Source organism: Grammomys surdaster, unplaced genomic scaffold (assembly GCF_004785775.1).
Source record: "Grammomys surdaster isolate TR1022 unplaced genomic scaffold, NIH_TR_1.0 193, whole genome shotgun sequence".
NCBI lineage: Eukaryota > Metazoa > Chordata > Mammalia > Rodentia > Muridae > Grammomys > Grammomys surdaster.
Genome location: NW_021604638.1, coordinates 11332788 through 11358847, shown reverse-complemented (window position 1 = coordinate 11358847; position 26060 = coordinate 11332788). Strand labels below are relative to the sequence as shown.

Below are 26060 nucleotides of genomic sequence, written 5' to 3'. Positions count from 1 at the left end.
GAATGGGTGGAGGGAGAGATGGAATGGATGGATGAATGGATGGATGGATGAATAAATGAATGGATGGGTGGATGGATGGATGGGTGGATGGATGGATGGATGGATGGGTGGGTGGATGGATGGGTGGGTGGATGGATGGATAAATGAATGGATGGATGGATGGATAAATGAATGGATAGATGGATGGGTGGATGGATGAATGAATGGATGGATGGATGATGTATGGATGGATAGATGGATGGATGGACAGGTAATAGCTGCTGGGTGAATGGGTGAAAGGATGGGTGGATAAGTTGGTGGATGGATGGATGGATGGATGAGTTGGTGGATGGATGGATGGATGGATGGACAAGTATATACCTGCTGGGTGAATGCGTGAAGGGATGTTGGTGAATGGAATGAGTGAATGGATGAATGAGTGAATGGGAGATAGAGAGATGGGTGGATTATGGTTGGAGGGTGGGTGAATGAATGCTGGGTGGTTGGATGGATAGATGGATGGAGAAATGAATGAATAAACGCTCTTAGGATCTATCCTGTGAAAGTATTTTCGTAGCAAAGTTGAGGCCAGCCCCCAGTTCTGCTACAACACAAGCTGAAATCTAACTGTTTACATACCTAGAGAGTAAAGAGAAATGATTACATCTTATCGTGTCTGATGAGTGTACATCTGTACGGTGCCTTGCACTGGTCATTCCTGACAGTCCTCAAGTACCGCTTTATCACCCTACCTTTTCTGATAAGAAAATGGACACAGAGAGGCAGAGTAGCTTATCTAAAGCCACACAGGAAATAGCACCTTAAACCATCTATTTCTTTGCCAGCTACTCTGATGTTTCCTACCATCCCTTCCAGACCCCCCTCAAGCTCTGCGGGCTGAGCTGGACTCACCTCCGTCTGCGTAGGTCTCCGTGCCATAGCCGTCCTGTAGGCCGTTATTCCAAGTGCCCTCGTACTTGGCACCACTGTTTGTGCTCTGCCGGATTCCGTAGCGCCCCTTAAAGCCGTGCGTCCACTCCCCCTTGTAGAGCCAGCGCCCCTTGGTCTCTATGCCAAGCCCATGTCGTTTGCCCTGGCTCCAATAGCCCTCAAAGGTATTCCCACTGGGCCAGGTGTAGACGCCTGCCACTTCAAAGCCAAAATTCCAAGAGCCCGAGTATTCACCCTGGCCCTTGGGGCCGGTGCACAGTCCGTGCCCATGTGCCTTCCCCCCTTCCCAGCCCCCACAATACGCCCCGCCATCATCAAAGTCAAAGCGGCCCCCGCTCATCTCATCCTCGCTCCTGACAACTCCTCCGTCCTCCAGCTTGGGCGTAGGAGTACCTGATGCTCTCCAGGCACCTTCAGGCTGAGCCCCTAGAATCACCACCGGGCTCGAAGGGGTAAAAAGCAAGACGCCAGCAGAGGCAGAAAAAGCCCAAAGGCCAAGTCAGCAGTGGGGGCGCTGGTCAGTGCCATGGCTGGGAGACCCCCTCAGTCATCCCAACAAGGAAGGCAGCAACTTAAAAAGGAAGCCGACAGAAGAGACTCCAAGTTCCCATAAAGCGTCCCAGGTCCAGCTTCCATGGAGTCCGGTGTGCCCTCCTTAAGAAAAGCAACGAAAGAAGTTGAGGGGTCTTGTCTTTTCAAAGAGAGACAATTCCGGGGTTAGCAGCCCAGCCGAGGCTGAATTCCCGCCACCCACCCTGAAGCAGCCGCTGGCCCCCTTCTCATCCACCCCAGTGGGCGTGCGGCTCAGATCTCCCAGCTGCCCCGCCCCTTCTCCAGCCCTGCCTTCCTCCCAGGATAGAAAGGTCAGTGTTGCCCTAACAAGGCCATTGGATCTCAGAAGCTGCTCCCAAAATAACCCCCTGGCTGGCCCAGCCTCCTTCAGAGCCGGAGGGGGCCGGGGGGGGGGGCTTCCAATCCGCTGGGCCTGCAGACCCAGGCAGTGGCCCGAGGGGGCTGAGCAGGAAATCTGAGAACCAAGTGTAGACAGCTTAGCCACTTGGTGGCTTGCCTTCTTGTGGGTCAGAGCTGCCTCGCATCTAGAAGTTCCCAGAATCTGGAGGCAGGGAGAAGAGACCTAGACCAGCGAACTGTCTTATCCAGGGCCACTTCATATCCCCAGAGTGCAGGGGGTGGCAGACATGGGGCCCTATCACTTCGAGCATGCCGTGGCAGGACCCGGAGATTTGGTGCCCCTGCCAATCCCATTGAAGAATCCAGTGATCTACCGAGAAAGGAATGGAGGACCGAGGCACATAGGACTTTCAAAGCAGAAGGGAACTCAGAATGAGCACAGACGGGTCTAGCCACGGGGCAAACATGAACTAGTCAGAGTTCTGTCAACCCACCCCAGTTAACCCAGGAAACTGGGGAGAACCCTGGTAGAAGGAACCAGTTCAGGAGGCTGGGGAGATGGCTCAGTTGATAAAGTATTTGTCATACAATCGGGAAAACTCTGATCCCCAGAACCTTTGAGAGAGGGGGGTGGGCGGTGGGAAGCGCTTCCAGGGCTGACAGTCCTCAGCCAAGACCTCAGTGTCTTCTTTGCCTTGGAGATTTATTTCTTCTTACTGGAAGTTGGTGGAAACCTGGGTGCTAGAAATTCACCAAAGCCTTTCGTTCCTGTCCCAAGAGCTTCTGAAGCCTGGCCTCATGGGCTCTTAGGATGCTGGGGCAGAAGCAAGCTTGGGAAGGGGAATATTGCAAAAAAAACCGATCTTGAATATTTCTAAAATGAATCTCACTCCACCACAGGCCACAGCCTCTGTCAGGAGTACAGAGGGGAGGAATGTCTCCTTCCTGCTCATGGAAGTGTGTGTGTGTGTGTGTGTGTGTGTGTGTGTGTGTGTTCATAGCTGGAATAAAGGAAGGTTAGAAATCAAAAAGAAGAAGAAAAAGAAGAAGAAAAAAGCCAATTTCCAAGGGAGCATGAGACATTATCTGACTTGAGTGTCTGTCTGACGCATTCCCAAGTTCCATGACGATATTTTGGCCACCGAACATCACTGCATTCATTTCCTCATTTTAGAAATGGGCAGACCGTGTTCTCTGCTTTCTACTCTACTGATAACAGCCCCTGTTAGTTGTTGCTTCTCATGATTATGTGCACAGCCACTAACCTTACAAAGTCCTTTTGGTCCACGTTTCAACACCAGCCTCCACACAAACCATCATCTTGGCCAGGTGGCTGGCACCCTGTCCAGGTGGACCTTCAGCCTGCCCAGGCAGTTCCCCACTAAGGACACTTTGCCCGTTCTTTCCCAAACACTTTCCAGCTTGGCAGCCGCAGGACAAGAAAATGGATAGTCAACTAGAAAGGAAAGTGACTGTCTCTGAGAGTCCATCAATCACTGTAAGGCTGATCTAGGTTGGCTGTTTTCCAGGAGGGGGTCCATACATATTCATCTATCCCTGTTCACTCCTAGTAGCTCCCTGTGATGGAGCCCTTCCAGAAGAATCACCTACAATCATAAAAACACAGATTGCACAGTCCTTCCCAGACCAATGGAGTTCAGTCCTCATGGGAGAGAACATGGCTGGTTGCATTTGCTTTGAGCATCTCTGACTTTGAAACACTGGGCATTTTATCTATTCATTTTTAAAGATTTATTCTTTTTAAATTAGGTGTGTACGTGTATAGGTATATGGACGTGAGTGCAGGTGGCCTGGGAGGTCAAGTGTTGGATCCCCTGCAACTATGAATTACACATAATTGTGAGCCACCTGGTGTGGACACTGAGAACTTAACTAGAGTCCTTGGCCAAGAGCAGTACTCCTTAAGCACAGAGCTCTCTCTCCAGCCCCTTATTTATTACAGACCTCGTCCCCCGTGTATGTATGTGTGTGACAGTGCATATATGGAGGTCAGATGACAACTTGAGGGAGTCCATTTTGTCCTTCCACCTTGTGAGTCTCGGGATCAAACTCAGGTCATCAGGCTTGGCTACAACAGCCTTAACCTGCTGAGCCATTTCACCAGGCCCACTGGGAATTTTTGGAGTGTTTTCTTGATAACATTTACAGGTTTGCATATGTTTGCTTTATACAAGCAGGAAGTTGAGAGTTAGAAGTATGTTCAGATTCCAGTTCTAAGCTGTGTCTAGGGGTACAGTTCTGGCTACTTAGAAACTTAAGAATGCCAAGATAGGAAGATTTAAAGTTCAAAACCTACTAGGCTATAGAACGAATGAGTTCAAAGCCAGCCTGGGCAACTTAGTATGACCCATCTCAAAATAAAAAATGAAGAGTGTGCTGGGGACAGAGCTCAGTGGCAGTGTACTTGTATGGTAATGTGAGGTCCTAAGTTCAATCCCCAGTACTGGAAAAGCAAAACCAGAACAAAACAAACAAAAAATCTCCCAGCTCTGCCCAGGTGCTCTAGCTTACAATTTTGGACTGATTGCCAAATCTCTCTAAACCAAGATAATCTCCTGTATCTCCAGAAATTGCCTGGGACCAACATTTGTATGAAGGATAATCACAACCTCTTGACATGACCAGGGGAGGGTTATAAGAGTCTCTGCTGAAGAGGTTCATACTCAGAGACAGAAGAGGTGGCTAAGTGGTTATGAACACTTGTTGCCCTTACAGAGGACCCAGGTTTGGTTCTCAGTACCCACACCATTTGTAACTCCAGTTGCAGGGGATCCAGCTCCCTCTTCTAGCCTCTGTGGGCATCAGGAAAGCAGATGGTGCACAGATACTCATCCAGACAAAATAGTCACAAGAATTAAATAAGGTTCATAGCTTGAAGGCTTTAAATACGTAAACAATACCGGCTACTATTACTGCTCTTACACAGCAAAATGATTTTCTGACCATTATTATTAATAAGAGAGTCACCAAAGAAAGACTAAATATGAAATATCTGACGTTGAAGGACTCACATCTATTCACTCAGCCTCACCCTGTGGTTTGTCTACAGATAGACGTGACATAGATAGACATAGACATGTCTACAGATAGACATAAAGAAACACTTTGATCTCGCAAAATCAAAATTTAGATTTCAGAATCTGGCATTGGCCTTACTGTGCAGCCAGGGCTGAGCTTTCATGAAAACTGTGGCTCTCCCCCAAACCCTCTTTTCCACTCCTTTTAATCCTGTGAATTTTGAGGAAAGCATGCCCCCTTGTGGCTATGTGTACATTACAACAGATCTTTCTTAGGAAAACAAAGTTCTTCAAAAAGTTTACTAAGCTTTTACGAATGTAAATTGTTTTTAAAGATGTATGGTGTTGGAAAGATGGCTCAGTGAGTCAAAGCAATTGTTGCTCTTGCAAAGAACCTAGGTTTGAGTGCTACCACCTACCTGGCTCATAACTATCTCTGTAATTTCAGTTCCAAGGGATCTAATGCTCTTAGGCACTGTGTGAATGTGGTACAGACATAAATACTCAGGCAACATTCACACATAAACTAAATCTTTGTGGAAAAAAATCTATCTTTTGCTATGATATTTGCCACAGCCTGGTTCTGTATTGTCACAGGCACTCACTGCTTTTCTCTACTTCCTTCCCAGGGAGCCCAGGATGGAGGGAACCTGCAAAGAGAAGAGGGCCACTGGACTTCTGAACATCTAAAGGCCTGAAGAGAGAAGGCCCATTTTCCCAGGAACCTTTTTGTATCCTGACTGGGTCCATACCGCTCCCAGACCCCTGTGCAAAGCAAGGACTGTCTTCGTTCTAATATATAAACAGTATATGTTTGTGTCCCACAGTGGTCCATCCAGGCCTGCCGCAGATGCTCTTCAGTCTCTTTGTGTGTGCAGCGGAGACCTCCCTTGTTAAAACTGCTTTTTCAGTTGACTTTTGAGTTTTTCCTCTTTGGTTAGCCCACTGGTTGCAGGCTCCTGCCCACTCCAACCATTGTACCTTGGGTGTCCTGGAGCTTAACCCTGGTAGGATTTTTTGAGACAAGGTTTTACAATGTTGCCCAGGCTGACCCCTCAAATCCTGGGCTCAAACTATTCTCCTGCCTCAGTCCCCTGAATAGCAGATTACAGTTGTGCCTAGCACTTACTTGACTGTATATATGTGTGTACACTCACATGAGTGTTCTTTACTACTTGGCTAAATCACTTAGCCCACCTCTTTGTCAATCTTTAAATTACATTTGTGTGTGCACGCATGTATGACACATTGCACATGGAGGCTTCAGGAGCTGGTTTTCTTCTTCCACCATACAGGTCTCAAGGACTTAACTAGATCATAGCCTTAGTGGCAAGCTTCTTTACCCCAAGCCATCTTGCCTGTTCCTCTGACTTCTATGTGTTCACTGCCTAGGTGTTCTCTTAGAGCTTTAAAAACAATCTATTGTTTCTAAAGTAAATTATTTCTTTCAAATAGGTCTTTTTAGCAGTTTCAGGTTCCCAAAATGAGCAGAAATGCTGCAGAAAGCACAGCATTCGCACATAGTTCCTTACTTCTTCTACTAAAATATTATTACATTAGCATCCTTTCTTTAAAAGCCATACACTAGCTCCTAAGTTTGGCTCTCCAGCTGTGCCTCTCCTGATTTCAGTAATTAATGCAAGGACCCACTCAACTGCCCTACATGTCTAATATGCATTTCAGACAGGAAAACCAAATTCCCAATTCCCCATCCCAAATCTGCACCAGCTCTTAACTTCTTAAAAGCTGCCAGAACATTCTTAATTCCTATCTTCCTCACTTCCTAAATTCTGTCATCTGCTCTACCTGTAAAATACTTGCAGGACACAGCTCCTGCACTGCTGACTGTCCAGCCACCAAAGGCTTCTTAATAATCTACTCAGTAGCCAGTATTTGGGTCCCCATGCTGAATGCCTGTAACCCCAGCATTTGAAGGCTAAGGCAGGAGTGTGAACCTAGGCCATCCAGGGAACAGTGAGACCCTGTCTTCAAACTTACCTCTTCATTTCTCCATCCTTCACACACCTAGCAAATGGCAACCTCACCTAGGCCATCAGGGAACAGTGAGACCCTGTCTTCAAACTTACCTCTTCATTTCTCCATCCTTCACACACCTAGCAAACGGCAACCTCACTCACTAGAAACCAAAGCTTTCAAACCACCCACTGATTATCCACAAATTGACCTCAACCTGCACCTCTGACCTCATGACTTGAGATTCTAGTGGTTCTGCTGTCAAGGGTACTCTTCCTTAATTGTCCACACGGCTCCCATTGACTCCTTCAGATCCAGTACTACTTTTTCACAGAAACTTCTGCCTTAAATGTAAAAGAAATCTCATCCCTCTAGGTCAACCTGTCCTATCTCCTAATCTTTTCCTAATGTATACCCTTTTCCCCCCATGGACAAGGACATTGTTCTGCCTACAGTTGTACTCCCAGCACTTGCTACCAAGAGTATTCCCTGCACTACAAGGGAGAAATATCCAAGTGACCAACTGGTTAAGAAGTATCAAAATAAAATAAAATCATGTGAAAACTAGGTGGCATTCTTCAGAATATGCATCCATAGCCTCATCTCACTCACTACAGAATCCATTTCTGAGGACTTATCAAAACCACAACCCCACGAACTCTATGCCCCTTGGCAAAGAGCAAGTCACACCCACAACTCAAATCCTCTAGTGAAGAACATTAAATTGAAATGTGCCCAATTGGATGTGCATGGGATAATTTTTAACTTCAATATTCATTTTGTTTTGAGACAACAGGGTCTTGGCATGTAGCCCAGGCTGGCCTTGAACTCTGCCTCCTGTTTCTGCCTCCAGAGTGTTGTGAGACCACACTCAGAAAGTTTGTTTTGAGGGTGAGTTTGAGGGATACAAATAACTTACAGCTTATTCCCACAAATCTGCAATGTCTATGCTCAGGTCTGACCCCTTCAGAAAGTTATTAGGTCACCGGGACTTTGTCCTTTATAAAACAAAATACTTTTGAGACTTAGGAATGTATCTGAGCCGGGTGGTGGTGGCGCACACCTTTAATCCCAGCACTTGGGAGGCAGAGGCAGGCGGATTTCTGAGTTCGAGGCCAGCCTGGTCTACAGAGTGAGTTCCAGGACAGCCAGGGCTACACAGAGAAACCCTGCCTCGAAAAAACAAAAAAAAACAAAAAACAAAAACAAAAAACAAAAAAGGAATGTATCTGAATTCATTTTAAGTAGCTTGCTAACCAACTACACTTTCCTCACAAAGATAAACACTAATTGTTGGAATAGCATCTTTACAATTAAAAATACCCTAAGTGGCTCTATGTAGTCTAGGAACACTGGAGTTTGGACCTTTTGAAGAATAGGCTTAGAGGTGCACTAGAGTTACTGGTCACCACCTAATCTGTGGTCTCCTGGAGAATACATGAGGATGTCCATGAACCTGAACATTAGGGAGATAGGCAAAGCAAAACAATCCTATTCTCCTTGTCCTGTCCTGGAAAAGCTGCCTGGAGACATATGAAATAATCCACATCCTGTCACCATCAGTGCCATGGTGACATTTTGCTCCTCATTCTAGGAAGTGCCTTCTCCTTACAAGATGCATAATAGCTGTCTCCCAAAGCTTAGGTTCTAGACTTTTCTAGTTTAAAAAGTTCTACTTCTCCGAAGTGAAAAGGACTCCTACGTGAAGCCCAGATCCAGTCTTGAGTCAACTCTAAGACCAATGAGGTACTTTTGTGAACTTCAGTGAAGACTTATCCTGCAAACTGAAACAAACTTCCTAATATCTTTCATGGCTGGACATATGCATAATGTCAATTAAAATAAAACCAGGCCAGGTGTAATGGCACAAGTCTTTAGTCCTAGCACTCAGGAGGCAGAGGCAGGCAGATCTCTGAGTTCAAGACCAGCATGGTCTACAGAGGAGTACCAGGTCAGGACTACATAGAAATACCCTGATCTCAGGGAAGGAAAAAAAAAAGGAAGACACCAAATCTCCTGGAAAAATTCATCCTTCCAGTTAAAATGAGCTTGAGCTTGGGCCATTTAACCAAACTTTGGAGAGGATTTTACAATGACTCACCACAAGTATATTAGTTTAGGTATGAAATCCTCCAGGGATTTGAGGGTGGGAGGTAACGTCTAAAACATAGAGTGGCATAGACCTTTATTCCAATTGACCGCAAGAAATTCATCACACGAACTCCAGAGATGGAGGCAACATACTGGTTTCAAGTACAACACACACTCACAGATACCAAGTACTTAGCAGTTCCATTTTAAACAGCTTGTTTGAGAAACAACACACAATACCTCTGGTTAAACAGCACCAGCAGGGGTTTATTTAGTGACAGTAAGGTTAATGACTCCCTCAAAACAATATAGGACAGGCCACTTGGTTTATTCAAACTGAATCTAAACCTCAGATCTCTGACTCAACAGTAACGTAAGAAACCTTTAATGACACAAACCCGTGTTAAACCAAAGACAGTTTAAATGAGTCTCATAAGCTCTACTATTGATGGGCTGGCATCTACAACATGACAAGTGTTCAGTTCAGTTATAAAAGCACATCTGAGCCTCTTGCTGCCATGTGGTAAGCAGGTCTGAAATATGCTGTCTTATAAGGACTTCGCCATGTCCCCATTGCTGCCAGTCTCCAGTCATTATGGTTTCTTCAGCCCTCAGAACATTTTTAGGAAGAGATTTTCTTTGACCTGCTTGTCTTGACAGGTACATAAGAACTCAGTAAACTGACAGAATGAAGATTAACTGAGATGCCAAGAATAGTTTTTATTGCAAGCACAGTGAGCAGAAAGAGATGTCTTCTCACAGAGTGGCCACTGGGTCTGACAACTAACCCTCTGACAATCTTTCATTGGTTTAAAGCACATGAATGAGCTTCTTGTTATCAGGTGTACATCATCTCTGCCATGTGGGACATTTTCTTAGGGATATACAAGTAATATTCCATGTAGCCTGCTAGGTCCTCAATGGTCACATCATCCACATAGACACGAGCTTGCTCGGAACAGGATCGAGGAGAGCCAGACAGAGTTCTGGTATGCAGTGACTGAGAGTAGTCCTCAAGTGATCTTCGTTCTGGGGCCAAAGGAGGGACATTCTGCAGACCTGAAAAGGAATACACTTCCATATCATGCCACCTCTTACACTGGCACTCCTTGCCTACACACACACACGGCTTGCCCTGGCTTAGCTTGGAAACAGATTGAAAGTCAGAGAGATCGTTGGCCGTAAGACTTTCTTGGGAGACTTGGGTAGCATCAGAGAGCTCTTCTGTTTTACTCTCTGATGGGAGCCTCAGAACTGAACTTCTCAGAGGCTCAATGACTGCTCCTGTGTGATTAATATCAAGAGAAGTAGAGTTTTCTCCTGCGTTGAACTCTTTGGGTGTTGAAATTCCCCGTCCACTGCTGCCTTCGGGTGGCTCAGTCTGGCTTCTGTGCTTCAGCTGGCTGCTGGAAGGAGATGCTGTTGTACTGCAATGGATGAACTTGGGAGGATGAAGAACAGGAGACTTAGAGCGTCTACGACGCTGAGTTCTCACTGCCCCTCGTGAAGACTTCCTTGTAGACCTAAAAGAGAAAAAGACACAAGATGTGGAGATACAGAGCCCTCCTGTGAGAGTCCACATGACAGCTAGAAACAGACCTTTGGGTTTAAGGTCATCAATGCCTCCATTTCCAAACTACCTAAGATTCTGTGTCTCAAAAAATTCAGCATCCCTTATTAGCAATCTACAGAAACAAGTGAGAGAACACAATCACCCAGGCCAGACATATGGGAGACACGTGGAGAACACTTACTTCTTCCATTCTTGGCTTGTGAGCATGGGAGAAGCTGATAATCTGATGAAGTAAAACCAAATGCAGTCCCATCAGCTTGACTATGGCTCCTGTACCAAGGCTAATGCCCCACTGCCACTGCGCCAGCACTAACTAACAGGGTGCTGGCGCTACAAACCACTATCACTAGTCACAGCCAGCAAAACAAACAAAGTGACAAGTGAGAGCTGGCTCTGTAGTAAAGTACTTGCCATGCCAGCAACCATGTAAAAAAGCTGGGTGCAGTGGCAAGCACCTGTAATTCTCATGCTGGGGAAACAGAAGATCCCTGGGACTTGCTGTCTAACCTGTCCAGCTAGGTATGAGGAGCTCCAGATTCAAAGGCCTTACCTCAAAAAACAACCAAAGAAACAAAAAGACAGAAGAGGGTGAGCAACTGAGGAAGACAAACAGTACATAACCCCTAGCCTTCACATGGTAGTGTGCACATGCGTGCAGGAGCACACAGACTCACACAAACTCTAACACCGAGGATTCAGTGTGCCCCAAGTTTCTAGAAACAGAATTATTAAGTGCACTATGGAGCAAACATTTAAATAAAAAAGCTGAATGAAGAGACTTAAAACCACCAAGCAAATTAGAAAACAGGAGGAGGAGGAAGAAGAGGAAGAGGAAGAGGAGGAGGAGGAGGAGGAGGAGGAGGAGGAGGAGGAGGAGCAGCAGCAGCAGCAGCCGCCACCGCCATCACCAGGACTTTAAAATAGTTTTTAAAAGGGGCCAGGCAGTGGTGGCGCACGCCTTTAATCCCAGCACTTGGGAGGCAGAGGCAGGCGGATTTCTGAGTTCGAGGCCAGCCTGGTCTACAGAGTGAGTTCCAGGACAGCCAGGGCTACACAGAGAAACCCTGTCTCGAAAAACAAACAAACAAAAAAACAACAACAAAAAGAATAGTTTAAAAAAAAAAACAACTTATTTTACTTGGGGGAGGAGTTGGCATGCATGTGTGGACATCTTTTGGGAGTTAGTTCTCTCCTTATACCATGTGGTTCCCAGAAACTGAACTCAGAGCTGTAGGCTTGCTTGCCAGCACTGAAGTACCTTTTACCCACTACCTCAATGTCATGGCCCTGATACAGAACTTTAAGAAATAAAAAGCAAACCAGGTATGGTGGCACACACATTTAATCTCAGCACTCTGGGAGGCAGGGAAGCAGATCTCTGAATTTAAGGCCAACCTTGGCTACAAAGTAAATTATAAAACAGACAGAACTACATTAAAAACAAACAAGCAAGCAAACAAGCTGTCTCAAGAGGGGTTGGGGAGGGAGTCAGAAGGAGAAGAGGTGGGGAAATTAACTAGACAAGAAGCACACACTTGTAACTCCAGCCCCCAGAAAGTAAAGTGAATGGAGGGATTGTAAGCCCAAGGCCAGCCTGAGTTACAGTGAGACCTGTCTCACAGAAATAGAAAGGGAAAGGAAAATAAAACTGTATTTGGAATTAAATGAAACAGACTAAATAAAATACTTCTATGAAAACTACTGACGGGAAGATAAATCTATTTATAACAAAGGTCAGCAGACTGCAACCTATAGGGCAACTTAGATCTGTCCTTTAGATCTGTCCTTCTACTTGTTTCTTCTGCTAGAGTGGGGAGCTTAGGTCAAGCCAAGGGCCTCACACATGCTCGGCATATGCTTTGCCCATCTTGTTTTTGTACAGCTTGTGAATCTTGTTCTTCAATGGGCTACAACTGTTGAGCCATGGAGATGAGGATAGGGTGACCCTTCATTCCTCTTTTCCTCTCCATTCTCTCCTACCTTTTGGGGCCCACTTAGCTACCACCTACAAGCTAGGCATTAAGAAGTAGCATTTTAGTTCAAGAATCCAACCAGGGAAAGGGGAGATGACTCAATGAGTAACTGTTTCACAAATCTAATAGCCTGAGTTCAATCCCTAGAACCTACAATGGACACAGAGAACCAACTCCCCACAACTGTCCTGTGACTTCCAAATGTGCACTGTGATACATGCCCACATTTCTGTGTATACACACACACAAGTGGTAATACAAAATAAAACATCCAAAAGCACCATGGAATCTAGAGGCTAGATAAGCACACTAGGAGAGCTGGGTCTCTATCAGACAGAGTAAAGTGGGTGCCCTTTACCACGCTCTCTAGCAGAACCCCTACCAGGTAGAACACTTCATCTTGAAACTGCCTTAGCAACTGAAGTGCCAGGATGACTGCAACAGCAGTGACGAGCCTTCTCTTCAGTCAGCTCCTACATAATATCCTTGGCTTTAGCCTTTTGGGTCTGTCTGTCTGTCCCTCTCTTCCTAATCCTGTGCCACCTCTTTTTTTGATACAATGCCTCACTGTAGATTAAGGCAGATCTCAAAAGTGGAAATTCTTTCAGAGTCTCTCAAGAGCTGGGGTTACAAGTGTGTTTAGCATTCTATAAAAGGTCTGCTAACTCATGGCCGAAAAGGTACTAGAGAAAAGGGAAAAAATATGTAAAAGTAGTTAGTCTAACAGAAGAGCTCTAAATTTAGAATCTGTTTTAAGAATAGAGAGAGCAAGTGGGTGGTGTTGGTACACACCAGCACTTGGGAAGCAGAGGCAGGTGAATCTCTGAGTTCAAGGCCAGTGTGGTCTACAGAGTGAGTTCCAGGACTACACAGTGAAACACACACACACACACACACACACACAGAGAGAGAGAGAGAGAGAGAGAGAGAGAGAGAGAGAGAGAGAGAGAGAGAGAGAGAGAGAGAGGCTGACTTAGCTGTGGAATGCCCTAGGTTCAAGTCCCAGTAGGACAGAGGGAACAGAAACAGACAAGGAGAGAAGATGTGATTTAGAAGATCATGGCAAAGAGCTTAGGCAGATGTAGGCCTTTCAACAGCAGCACAACAAAGCCAGAAGACAACAAACCCCAACAAGAGCTAAAACAGCTGTCAATCCGGAAACAATGATTCAGACACAACCAATCTATCTTCCAAAACAAGGATGAAATAAAGGTACTCTCAGATAAAGCAAAATATATGTCACCAAACTTGGGGTCACAATCTGTGCCTAAGAAGCTAGGCTCTATCCTCAAGAAACCAATTAAAATAGACAAATAGTAACAACCTGAAATTGAGATTTATTCAATGTGGCCAGATTGGGGAAGAGAGGCAAAGTATTTACCAACAGGACACAATATTATATACTTACAGAGGCAACCATTCCAGACTATTTGCAGTGCTGGGGAATGAACAAACAAGGAGGGCTTGTCATATCCTAGGCAAACTCTACCACCAAGCTTCTGGATAGCCCAAGGAAAACCACTCAAATGTCCTCTACACAGAGCAATGTAGAGCCTTATTTACCAAAAAGACTTTTACCAAATGAACTTTTTAGGAACAGGAAAGGATGTTGTATGTGGCAGGATCTAGAGTACAAGAACTGTGGGCAAAGAAATTAAAAATGCAAATATTAACAAATTAACACTAGTAATAACAACAAAACCTAACCTGTGGGATTAAAAGTAAAGCAGGATCAGCATATTGAGTAATCACATCTCGGAAGACAGTACTAAAGGGAGTTTATATGGCTTCAAACCAATTACTTTTTAAAAAGATGCTAAATACCTTCTAAATTAGTAGAGGTAAAAATAAAATTTTTTTCAATCACTTAGTAAAAGATGGAAAAGACAGGGCAGTAGGTAAGGGAGGGGAAACAGAAAAACCCTAACAACACTGGGCAACAGTTCCTGATAGATAAACAAAGGAGAACTGGCCAGGAAGTCAAAGCCAGCTTGAGCTAACACAATGAATTTTAAACCACCCTGAGCTATAGTGTGAGACTTCATGCCTCAAAAAAAAAAAAAAAAAAAAAAAGTTATGTAAGTTATAAAATAAATTAAAATGGCAAAAGTGCAAATACACCAATTATCAAAACAAATGCACTAAACTCAGCAAATTAGAAAAAAGCCCTAAATAGACTGAATAAAGCAGAATCAAGCCACATGCTATTTATGCGACCCACCAGCAATTTAAAAGCAAAGTGATTAAAAGGCCAAGAAAGAAATACACCGTTCACATGCTGGCAGAAATCGAGACCCGTAACACTAATTTCAGACAATGTAGACCTTAGGACAAAAGCTGTACTGTGTGTATAATATGGTGGCTGTGGATACAGCTCAGTTGCTAAGTGTGCTTGTCTGCCATGCACCAGCAGAAACACAAAAGCCAAGACACAGAGACTCATTTTTAAAAACTGTGAAGCCAGGCATGGTGACTCAGGCTTATAATTCCAGAAATTGGGAAGCTATCTGAGGCCAGCCTGAGCTACTTAATAAGTTAACGGCCAAATTGGACCAAAGTACAGAGTGTCTGAGAAGAATCACCAGGCCTTAGGTTGGATCAGGATCACAGCAGACTCTCTTCCTGGACACTTGGGAAAGAAAACTCAATCCTAAATTATTCAATGTGATGGTTTGAATGAGAATGGCTCCCATAGGCTCATATGTTTGAATACTTGGTCCCCTGTTGGTGGAACTGTCTGAAGAGATTAGAAGGTAAGGTCTTGTCAGAGGTGTGTCACTGGAGGAGGGCTCTGGAGTTTCAAAAATCCACACCACTGCCAGTGTCTCTCTTCCTCACAGTTATGTCTCAAGAAGTGAGCTCTCAGCTACCACTACAGCACTATACCCACCTGCCAGCCTACCACACTCTCCGACATGATGGGCACTGACTCCAACATCTGAAACTGTGAGCCCCAAATAAACTCATTCTTCTATCAGCTGCCCTGGCCATGGCATCTCTTCACAACAGAAAATAAACGAGACAAAAGTCTTTACGGAGTGGGGGCTGAGATGGCTCAGTGGTTAAGAGCATCTGTTTCTCTTACCAAGAACCCAAGCGGCTCACATCTTCCTTGTAACCCAGTCCCAAGGATTCCAACACTGTCCCTGGCCTGCACACATACATGCATATAAGCAGGCACACATTTAAAGCCCAAAACAAAACAATCTTCTGCATAGGACGCTCTTACCCAGGCCAAAGAGATAGCTTAGAATAAAGGTGTGTAAGCTAAGCCTGACAACCTGAGTTTGATCCCTGAAACATACGGTGGAGACCTAAGTCTCAAAAGTTGTCCTTTGGTTCTATACACACTCCCTGGCAGAGACCACACCCCAAATAAATAATTGTAATTAAAAGGGAAGGGGGACATTCTTACCCATGCCAACTGTCTTTAGATGCACACATGGTTTTCGGTTTGGGATCATCTGCTGCTGCTCTGACTGATGCTCTGACACTTGTGCCTTCTCCAACAGACAGAGAGATGATGGACCTGAGGACAAGAACAAAGTTTACTGTGATAGAAAAGCTGCATCACGAGGACAACTTTCTACCCTCACTAACCCTAATACAATTCTGAATGACACCTTTCTTTCTAGTTTACACTTCTCAAAATTTAACTTTGAGCTGGACATGGTGGCACACATCTTTAATCCCAGCACTCAGGAGGCTGAGGCAGGTGGATCTCCAAATTAAAGGGCACCCTGGTCTACAATGAGATCTCCAGTAGAGAAACAAAGAGGAACAGAAAAACCACGTTTGGATGACTGTAAGCGACACTAAGGTAAATGTCAGTGTACGTATGGTATGGTGTGTGCTTGTAATCACAGAGCTGGGTAGGGAAACAGGGACACAGAGAAATTCTATCTCAAAAAAAAAACAATCAATAAATAAATAAATAAGAAAATAAATAGAAAAATTTAGCTTTTAATGTAAAATTTTCCCCAAAACCAAACTGGAAAGATCCCTAAAAACCCATAGTTGCAAGATCATAAGTCAGAGAATGATCTGTACGTGTAACCAGCAGTGGGCTATAAATAGATTTTCAGGCTGTTTATCTGGGGCAGATCAAGCCTTCTATGTTCAGGGAGAATGCTAATGACACTGATGTTCTTTCACCTACAAAACCACAGATATAGGAACTAAGTTCAAGAGCCTACCATTAAGAGTCAATTCAACTAGCAAAGGATGACACTTTTGAGTATTTTACAACTTTTAGAAAGATTTTCTTTCTTTTGCAACTAGTAAATCTGAAATGTTACCCAGTTAAATCTTTACTTTAAAAGTATACAAAAGTACTATGGGTTCCCAGTGAACAATGTTTTTTAAAAATGTAAACAAGAACCATCTATATCAAGACATAAGCATTTTGATATAAGTCCTTCCAAAATACACATTAACACAAGAACATGAGTTTGAACTCAGAATTAACATTAAAAAGCCAAGTGTAGTGGTGTGTACTTTGTAAATCACAGAGCTGACTGGGGGAAAGACAGGATCCAGGGACTCACTGGCCAGCCAGCATAGTGTACTTGGCAAGCTCCAGGCTAGTAAGACAGTTTGTCTCTAAAAACAAACAAAAAACAGATGGATAGCACTCATGGAATAGCATTCCATACACACACACACACACAACACACACAGTTAAGTACGGTAGTGTCTGATGTAATTAGCATGTATTTCTAGATGCAGTGGCAGAAGGATTAAAGGAAGTTAAGTCAAGCCTGGGCTACATACACAGAAAGGTGCAGGTCAGCCTGGGCTACCTAGTAAGACCCTGTCCTAACCTCCTAACCTCATCCCTAAAAAGTATAAGCACGAAGAACTTTTAATAACATGAGAGCATGTCTGAATTATCCTGAGACACTATGGTAAATGTCAGTGTACGGCATGATCTAAAACACTATGACCACAATCCCAGCACTCAGGAGGCTGAGGAGGATCACAAGCCCGGTATCAGCCTGGCTAAACAGACAGACCTTGTCCATGTCTCAGAAAAACAACAAATAAATAAAACACTATATACAGCATTACATATAAAGGAACTAGAGATTAAATTATGACTCTTACTTCTTATCCTTTCATTTTTTTCTAAAATATTTTATAGCCAAATTAAAAGGTTTATTCATTTATAACAAATACGAAGACATTTGTTCTGATAAGACAAATACCACTGAAAATCAAAACCTGTTGAACAGGATCATGCTAAGTTCCTGGTAAAGCTTAATGAGTCAGTCCTCGGCAGTCCCATCAGTGGGGCATATGACAGCAGTAGGAAACAGAAACACACGCTGCACAGACTCTCCAAGTCTTATCCTGCTGAGTCACACTAATTACTCACTCCTTCTCAAATATTCTCTACTGTTCCTGCTATAATTCTAATAAAGGCATATCACATGCTACAAGTATGTAATTTCTTTAAAAGGTATATTTTGATATTTATTATTTCTATTTGTGAATGAGTATGTGCTTTTAAGTACAACTCTCAGTGGCAGCCAGAGGCACGGGATCTCCTTGGAGCTGCAGATACAAATAGCTAAAGACACAGGTGCTAGGAACTAAACTTTGGTACGTGTTCTTCACCACTGAGTCCTGTCTCCAGCACCAATGTGTAATCTACAACCATAAACTGCATGGATATTTTACATGGCATTTTATAATGGTCTAAATAACTTGTAGTGCCATCAATAGCTTAATTTTATTTTTAGCTTAATTTTACATTCTAATTTCTTTTCTTTGTGAAGCAGGGTCTATTTTATGTAACCCTAGCTGTCCTGGAACTCCCTATGTAGATCAGACTGGTCTCATAACACAGAGATCTATCTGCTTCCTGAGTACTGGGATTAAAATTGTATGCCACAATACAGAGCTTATAGTTCAATTTCTTAAAACATCAAGAAGTGTGCATGTGAAGTTACTCATATAGGTTTATATACTAGAGGATTTATATGCATGTATGTGTATATTTCTAGAGTTTTTTAAAATTTAAAAGTCGCTTATACACCAAAAATCACAAATATACTAAAACCACAATCTAGAGTTATGTTCTTCCACTTCATTTCCTTTTCTCAAAAGGTTTATCATGGGTTAGGAGATACAGCGCAGTGCAGCAGCACAACACTTAGTTACATGACCAAGATCACCAGTTCCATCCACAGGACAGAGTACCTCCATCAAAAATAAAACAGACAACAGCAACAATAAAGACTTGAGAATGGTGGTACATGGATACAATGCCAGCATTCAGAAGACTGAGAAGGATGCTGATTAGGAGACCAGAAGACCTTGTCTCAAAAGCCCAAAACAAAAGAGTATATCTAAGTACTGATATGGCAAGAAACGTGCTGGAAAATCACTGGGAAAATGATACTTTTCTAAAGTACTATGGAAGCAAACTTGAGCATCTTAGCATCCACTGAGCAGATCATATTAGCATAAATACTCTAGGGTAAGCCAATAACAAACAGTACTAGTCATAGGAAGGCAGCTATTAGCATCTATTTGGTTTTTAGTTTGTAAAATATTTCCATGCTGTCTGCAATGGACCACATGAAAGAATGGCTAACAGGTTCTGGAGCAAGACACTCTAGATTCAAACTCCAACTGTAACTTCTACCAGTAGAAAATGACCTTATTTTGTGAGTAGCCTCTAAACTAAGACGACAGCAGTGTCTGTCTTCTAAGATAGAAAGTAGAGAGGGTTAAATGTGTTCCGAGTTCTTTCTACTCCGGACAGGAGTGAAATACTGGTGTCTAGGACTATTACTACTCTATTACTACTATAATACTCAACTTTAGCTTTCAGTGTTCAGTTTGCACTCATTTAAAAAAAAAAAAAAAAAAAGCCGGGCGGTGGTGGCGCACGCCTTTAATCCCAGCACTTGGGAGGCAGAGGCAGGCAGATTTCTGAGTTCGAGGCCAGCCTGGTCTACAGAGTGAGTTCCAGGACAGCCAGGGCTACACAGAGAAACCCTGCCTAGAAAAACCAAAAAATCATATTCATTAAGACGAGATTTCATCTGTCTTAGGGCCAGAGAACTACCATAAGAGATCTACCCACACACAACATTTTTAAAGAGTGAAATAATACTTAAGACAGCAGCTGGTCTGCAGATGCTCCAATTAGTTTGGCGAAAAACTCTAAGACTATTAATCTTGGTGACAGACTCCTACTGAATACAGGTTTCCACAGACAGATCTAACAATTAAGAGACTGTGAAATCGAGAATGTCTTCATAGACCTTTAGTGGGCCAATTCATTTTTAGTAAAAAACAAAAAATACTGTGATTCCCTTGAGGTATATGAGAAGTCCCTGGTGAGCTACTACTTGATTTAACATTTAAATATTTAACATTAAAAAGGGAAAGAAGGACCTCCTGAGAGTTAAGGAAAACCAAAGCATTCATCCTTAGAGTAAAATGAACTGCAGTTTTTCAAATATTTACACAGAATATAGAAGAGACAAGATATTACTATTTACATACCCTAGGATGAACAAAGAAGTGATAAGAGTAACATTTTAAACAAAAAGACTGTTTAAATCCAGTAAATAAATAATCCTAAGTTACATATTACATGTTCAAATTACCCTGATGCGTCCACTCTTAACTTCTTGAAGGCAGTTTGCAGGCTTTCCTCCTCTCCATCCTTGGCTTCAGATTTCATTGTGAAGGTTTCTGTACTCCTATTGATGTTCCCTCCCGTTAATACTAAAAAGGAGATAAGAAAAATGAAAATCAGTGGGATCAAGAGTATATTTCCTTACACAATTACTGTTAGGAGAGAAACATCTTTTTATTTCTAAGCAGCAGGTTATATAACCAAACTATAGAGCTTATCATGCGCACACACACACACACACACACACACACACACACACACACACACGGACGCTTATAGTGAAGGAATTTGTTGATGACTTATAGTCTGTAGTCCAACCTCCAACAATGGTCAGCAGCAGCTATGAATGAAGTCTAAGGATCCAGCAGTTGCTCAGTCCACAAGGCAAACAGGCAAGAAGAGAGAATCTTTTTTTTCTTTTAATGTCCTCATATAGGTCTCCAGCAGAAGATGTGGCCCAGATTAAAAGAGTGTACTACCACGCCTCGATTTGGGACTTGTTTTGTCCCAGATGACCTTGAACTCAGTCTTAGTCTCCAGAGATTTATAGCCACTATATCTCAAGATCCATGCCAAGATCCAGGTCAGAAACTTGTATTTCCCAGCCTCAAGATCAGGATCACAGATGTGCCTTCCAATTTTGGGTTGTAGTTCATTCTAGACACACAAACCAACAGTATTCAAACCACCTAAAAGGTTAATGCTTTAAACTCTTATTAGCTTTGGAAACAAAATCTAAGAACTATGTTTCAGACTATTAAATGAGGGGAGAAGCTGGGCAGTGGTGGCACACGCCTTTAATCCCGGCACTTGGGAGGCAGAGGCAGGTGGATTTCTGGCCAGCCTGGTCTACAGAGTAAGTTTCAGGACAGCCAGGGCTACACAGAGAAACCCTGTCTCGAAAAAAACCAAAAATAAATAAATAAATAAATAAAATAAAGTAAAATAAAATAAAATGAGGGGAGAAAAGCTTCCTGATTGCACATGTCTAGAAATCTATGGACAAAATTACCATCAGAGAGACAAGAGAAAGCTCAAACTGCAACACTCTGATTAATTAAAATGCTGGAGAGTATCTTTCTAGTCTGATCCTAACAATTCTAAGTATGATTTTATGACACCACATCATTGTACAAAGCAATCTTAACCAATATATCAGCATACATGAAGAACCGTATGCTGCTGTTGTTAAAACAAGAATAAAGACTTCAGTCATCACTGGTTACTGTATTCTCTTAGTCCTCTGACCTTAAACTTTATGAGGTGTTTGTAAACTTTGGGTACTGTAGTCATTACACAAGAAGCAATGACACCTATGTTCAAAGTTAGGTAAAGAACAAGGCAGAACTTCTCTTTAGTTAGATGTAGAAAAGAAACTCCATGTGCCCTCCTCTCAACCAACTAGTTTGACTACTCAAAGTCTCAATTTCTGCTACTCTGATTTTCCATTTAAACAAGGGAAGGAGATAAAAGATCATCAACTCAAGCAGATAGCAAATAAATTCTCAAATCTAATCTTCAAATTACCAGAGTACTAAATCTTGAACAGATAAACATGTCAGTATCCAACAAGGGAGAGGGAGGAGGAAAAAAAACTAAAAATCAACATTTTTTTAAGCCAAGGATATACTTTACCTTTATATCTAACCTGGTACCACTAGCCCCCTACCCCACCCCCCCACCCCCAGGCACTCTCAGAGAGAGCAGTGCCTCCCTATGGACCTTTAGGTACTGATTCTAGATCAGCTTATTTCTCAGAAGAGAGTTATATGTTATTATGAGACCTCTAATATTCCAAAGTCAAGATGTCACAATGTTTGACATTTGTGTGCATGTTCAGCCTCAAAAGAACTTAGCTAGTTTTCACTTCAATATCAGAAAACAACAAACCCACTTCCCCAAATATGTGGTTTATTTAACCAGGTCACAAACACAAGGAAACCTCATCCACATGACTTCAAATTTCACTGGTCTCTAATTCTTCACAGGAGGAGGATTCCTCCAAATACACAATATTCTATATACTAAGCAGAGGTATGTTCTGGTTTGTCTGGAGCGCCACACATCTACAAAGGTCTATCACAGGTAAAGAATTTCTTTTTGCTACCACAACTCCATGAAAGCTGGATTTGTAAAGACTGATGACTGGCTCCAAGACTAAGGGTGCATGGCTAAGGCTGCCCACCTGAGCTTGTTTCCTAGAGCTTGAGTAACAGAAGGAAACAACTCCCCAATTAGCACTCTGCCCTTCATAGGAAACACTCACATACACATAATAGAAGTAAAAAAAAAATTAATAGTGTGGTTTATAGTTAGTTCCCTCAATCTGATTTCTGGCAATCAATCAATATTTTTAAAGTACACACCAGGCCACATGTACACTGGTAAATACCACAGGCAGAAATCCATTCCTTTCACAGGTACACTTCTAGGACTCCTAGCACTACCTCGTATGCCACAACAGAGGCTGAACTGAATACAGGGGTCCTGGGAACCCATTTCAGTAGGGATGGCTTCTCACTCCTACCCTCCAGGACTCACACTTAGCTAAGAAGCTGCCAAGCTAAGCCTCACAACTTCTAATTACACAGTGCTGACTTAATAGTATGGCAGATGACCACCCTAGATGGTAATACAAACTTAGCATTCTTATTGAGACACTAACAAGATATATCATTAAAAACCCCAACAGCCCAAAATAAAAATCTGGCTACAGACCAAAAACTTTGAGAATAAAGTATCACCTAACTTGTTTTCAGACTTCCACCATTGTGGCTGTTCATGTTTTTCTCCAGTTACTTTAACCCAGAGCAAAGGTTAATAACCTCAGGGGCTAGATCAGAGCATGCTAGTAATTACAAAAGGCTTATTACGCTCCCCCTTGTTCCTAGCTTCCCATTCTGGAAGCTTCAGCTCAACAGCTCTATACAACAGGTGACTGGATTGCCTATCTTCACTTACATTACATTGTGAGAGATTCTGCTATTACCCTTTCACTGCTCTTACTTCCAAAGAATGCCCGAAGAGCTCAGACTTGCAAAAAGCTTTTAAGAAGTTACTTTGCGCGGTTTTAAATCAAATCACATCCCGGTTTCTTTCCGCAAACACCGTGTGCTGAGTCTTGTTTACACTTCTGAAGTTTTAACTTAGCTCTCCTCCTTAAGTTTCAAGTCGAACTCCTCAGTTTCAGAAGACTGACATGAGATCTGCACGCGTCCTCACAAAGTTAAAGCCAAGAAATTTCCCCAGACATCTAGGAAGTACAGAGCCTCGAGAAAACAAAACAAAAAAACCCAATCCAGTCCAGCAACCCTCCAGAACAACCCCGATAGAATCAATCTGTCCCCAGGACAAAAACATATCCACACCTCTCTGGGCACACCCACTCAATCCCTCAAATCACAGGACAACAGGCAAGGCAACACGTTCATTCCTTTCTGTCTATCACAGTTAAGCGGAGTCGTCGGGGAAAGGTCAGAACCCGGGGACACCCAAGCGGGGAGCAGTCTCTACTTTTACCCTGCCCGCTCCGGTCAACCACGGACTCGGAGAGGAGGCTGTAGTGTTGCTGCGTCGCAGAGAACGCAGGAGGCAAGCGGCGGGAAGTGTGGCTCCCAGGGCGGGAAAAGGCAAAGGGCGGCAAGGAGAGCGAAAGGGGAAGCTGCGACCGGCGCGGCCCGGGCACCGCGGGAACGCAGGAAGGCGGGAAGCGAAGGCCGCGCAGCTTCGTACTCCAGGCCGTGGCAGCCGAGGGCCAGGCCGGGCCAGACAGTTGGCGCAGGGAGACGCGGCGACCGGACGACAGGGCCGGACTCCGCCTCCGGCGGGTGGGAGGCCTGGCGGACGCGACGTCCCGTCAGACCACTCACCTCCTCGCAGCTGGGGCGCTCCCGGCAATCCGGCCCCGTCCGCTCCGAGCGTCACTCCGCGACCGCCGCGCCTGACTGACCCGGATCCAAACCCCGCAGATAGGGTGGCCCGCGCCTCCAGAGTCGTACTGCGCCTGCGCAACCTAGGCTCGCGCCCCGCCTACCGCTCACGCTCCTCCCACCTCGGTGACTCGGCAGCTCGGCCAGCGGCAACTGCGCAGGCGCGCGGCGGCAGCCCCGCCTCTCGAAGGCCCAGCTCCAACCCCTCTCCGAAGCACGTGCGTCTTAAGTCATTTCCTGTTATTCTTTTCGCTCCCTCCGCCCCCTGGCTTGGGTTCGCTCCCGTCAGGCTTTTGGGCGTGCCTACTTCCTCTTCTCTGTCACGTGAGTCGGCGGCTTGACTGGCTGCTAAAGAGCCACCGCTGCTCGCTTGGCGTAGTCTGGTTCCTTCTTGTTCTCTTGAAGTCCCCAAGCCAACCGGATTCGGTGGGCTGCAGGAGTGTTTGCGCCAGCCGATGCCTCCGGGAATGCTCGGCGGAGTTTCCTACATGCGACCAAGGGCGCTTCCACTCGGTACTCAACCCTCACTGTGGGTCCTGTCTTTGGGTCCGCAGAGAAGCCAAGAAGGTACTACTAATTGGACGAGGCCCAGGCGGTGGATGCTGCCCGGAATTGGAATGGAAATTATTTAAGTTTTATGGTTTTGGTTTTTTAAAACCAGGATCTCATTTGTTAGCCCAGCCTGAAATTCACCTTGATTACCTCTGCCTCAGGCTCCGGTGCCCTCAGTTTTGACGTATCTCTTGATAACTGGAAGCAACTGTTTGCCTCCTGAGCTTCGGTTACTTCGTCTGGAAATTAAACGGTTTCAGCGAAGGCATTTTGTTTTTGTTTTTCCAAGGATGGTTTGAGAGCATTAAGTGGGAATACAGGGAAATGCACGTACATATTAAATTCTGCAAGAAGAAGGTATTAAGCAATTTACTTGTCTCTGGTTTTTAGTGATCTGACAGTTGCCCATCTGGCAAGGGTGAGCTGTGAAAGACCTCCACCTACCGCCATTGTCAGGACCTGTTCTGTCTTGGGTGCTTTCCCGTCGCCTGCCACTCTGAAGTTCCACTTTTCAAATCCTTGTGTGGAAAATCGACTTTCCTCAATAGAGTTGGTTCTGGCAACTATACCCTAGAGTGGGTTTTCCCCTGAATCCAAACTGGCCTCTTCTAGAAGTGGCTGCTAGAGAGGATAGCCGTGTCCAGCTTAACTTAGAGTCCTCTAAGTTAGTCCTCTAAGACAGCCCTCTCCTCTCCCCCACGACCACCATCCAGACGGCTGGCTTGGGTTTTTTTGTTTGTTTTTTATTTTTTTTCCTTTTTTTCTTTTTTTCTTTTTTTTTTTTTTAGCCTGATCCTGCTTTATGATGTGAAAGCCTTTTGCATTCGATGGGAACTTCATTGGATTTTGAATTTTGGTATTTTTCCAAGCTAAAATATGCCCTGTGATTGGGGATGCTGGCCATCAGAAGAGGCTGCACCTCCCTTTCAGCCACGGGATCACAAGGGCAAACTGTTATTCCTCAACAAGTGCTCTGTGTGGCTGAGCTCTCGTGCTCGGCGCTTGACTTGTATTCCGTGTATTCTGGACTTAAGATGTTTCCACTTGTGATCTGCTGAGTAGGGTGTGACCCTTTCGTAAGTTAAGGACCATCTGTATGGGGTTGTTAAACATAAAGCTTGTGATGGTTCCTGAATAAAACCTTCAAATTCTCTCTGGACAGTAACTGGCCCACAGTGGAAAAAAAAACCCTCTTGTAACTCACTGATTACGGTTACTAACAATTGTAACCGACGCTGCTAACAGTAATAACTCTGTACTGTCTTTTCCTTTTTTTGTTTTGTTTTGTTTTGTTTTTCGAGACAGGGTTTCTCTGTGTAGCCCTGGCTGTCCTGGAACTCACTCTGTAGACCAGGCTGGCCTCGAACTCAGAAATCCGCCTGTCTCTGCCTCCCAAGTGCTGGGATTAAAGGCGTGCGCCACCACTGCCTG

General features: G+C 44.1%; 2 protein-coding genes across 4 annotated transcripts in view; both read right to left on the bottom strand.

The window, feature by feature from the left end:
- The window catches only part of Jph2 (junctophilin 2), a 65715-nt gene extending 64184 nt beyond the window's left edge, over positions 1-1531 (bottom strand). The window contains exon 1 of the mRNA XM_028769735.1: positions 892-1531. Within this exon, the coding sequence (XP_028625568.1) occupies positions 892-1270 (379 nt within the window). The 5' untranslated portion in view covers positions 1271-1531. The remainder of the gene's footprint in view (positions 1-891) is intronic.
- Positions 1532-9186: 7655 nt separating this feature from the next.
- On the bottom strand, positions 9187-24148 carry Oser1 (oxidative stress responsive serine rich 1). 3 transcript variants are annotated; one of them, XM_028769780.1, is made up of 4 exons: positions 24018-24148; positions 20117-20237; positions 15907-16020; positions 9187-10468 (listed from the first exon to the last, which is right to left on the bottom strand). In XM_028769780.1, the coding sequence occupies exons 2-4, from the start codon at positions 20191-20193 to the stop codon at positions 9784-9786; spliced, it is 876 nt and encodes a 291-aa protein (XP_028625613.1). In that variant the 5' UTR covers positions 20194-20237; positions 24018-24148; the 3' UTR covers positions 9187-9783. The 3 variants fall into 3 exon arrangements, with proteins under 3 accessions (XP_028625613.1, XP_028625615.1, XP_028625614.1); XM_028769782.1 differs by lacking the exon at positions 24018-24148 and adding an exon at positions 23668-23682; XM_028769781.1 differs by lacking the exon at positions 24018-24148 and adding an exon at positions 20467-20821.
- Between the last annotated feature and the right edge of the window lie 1912 nt (positions 24149-26060).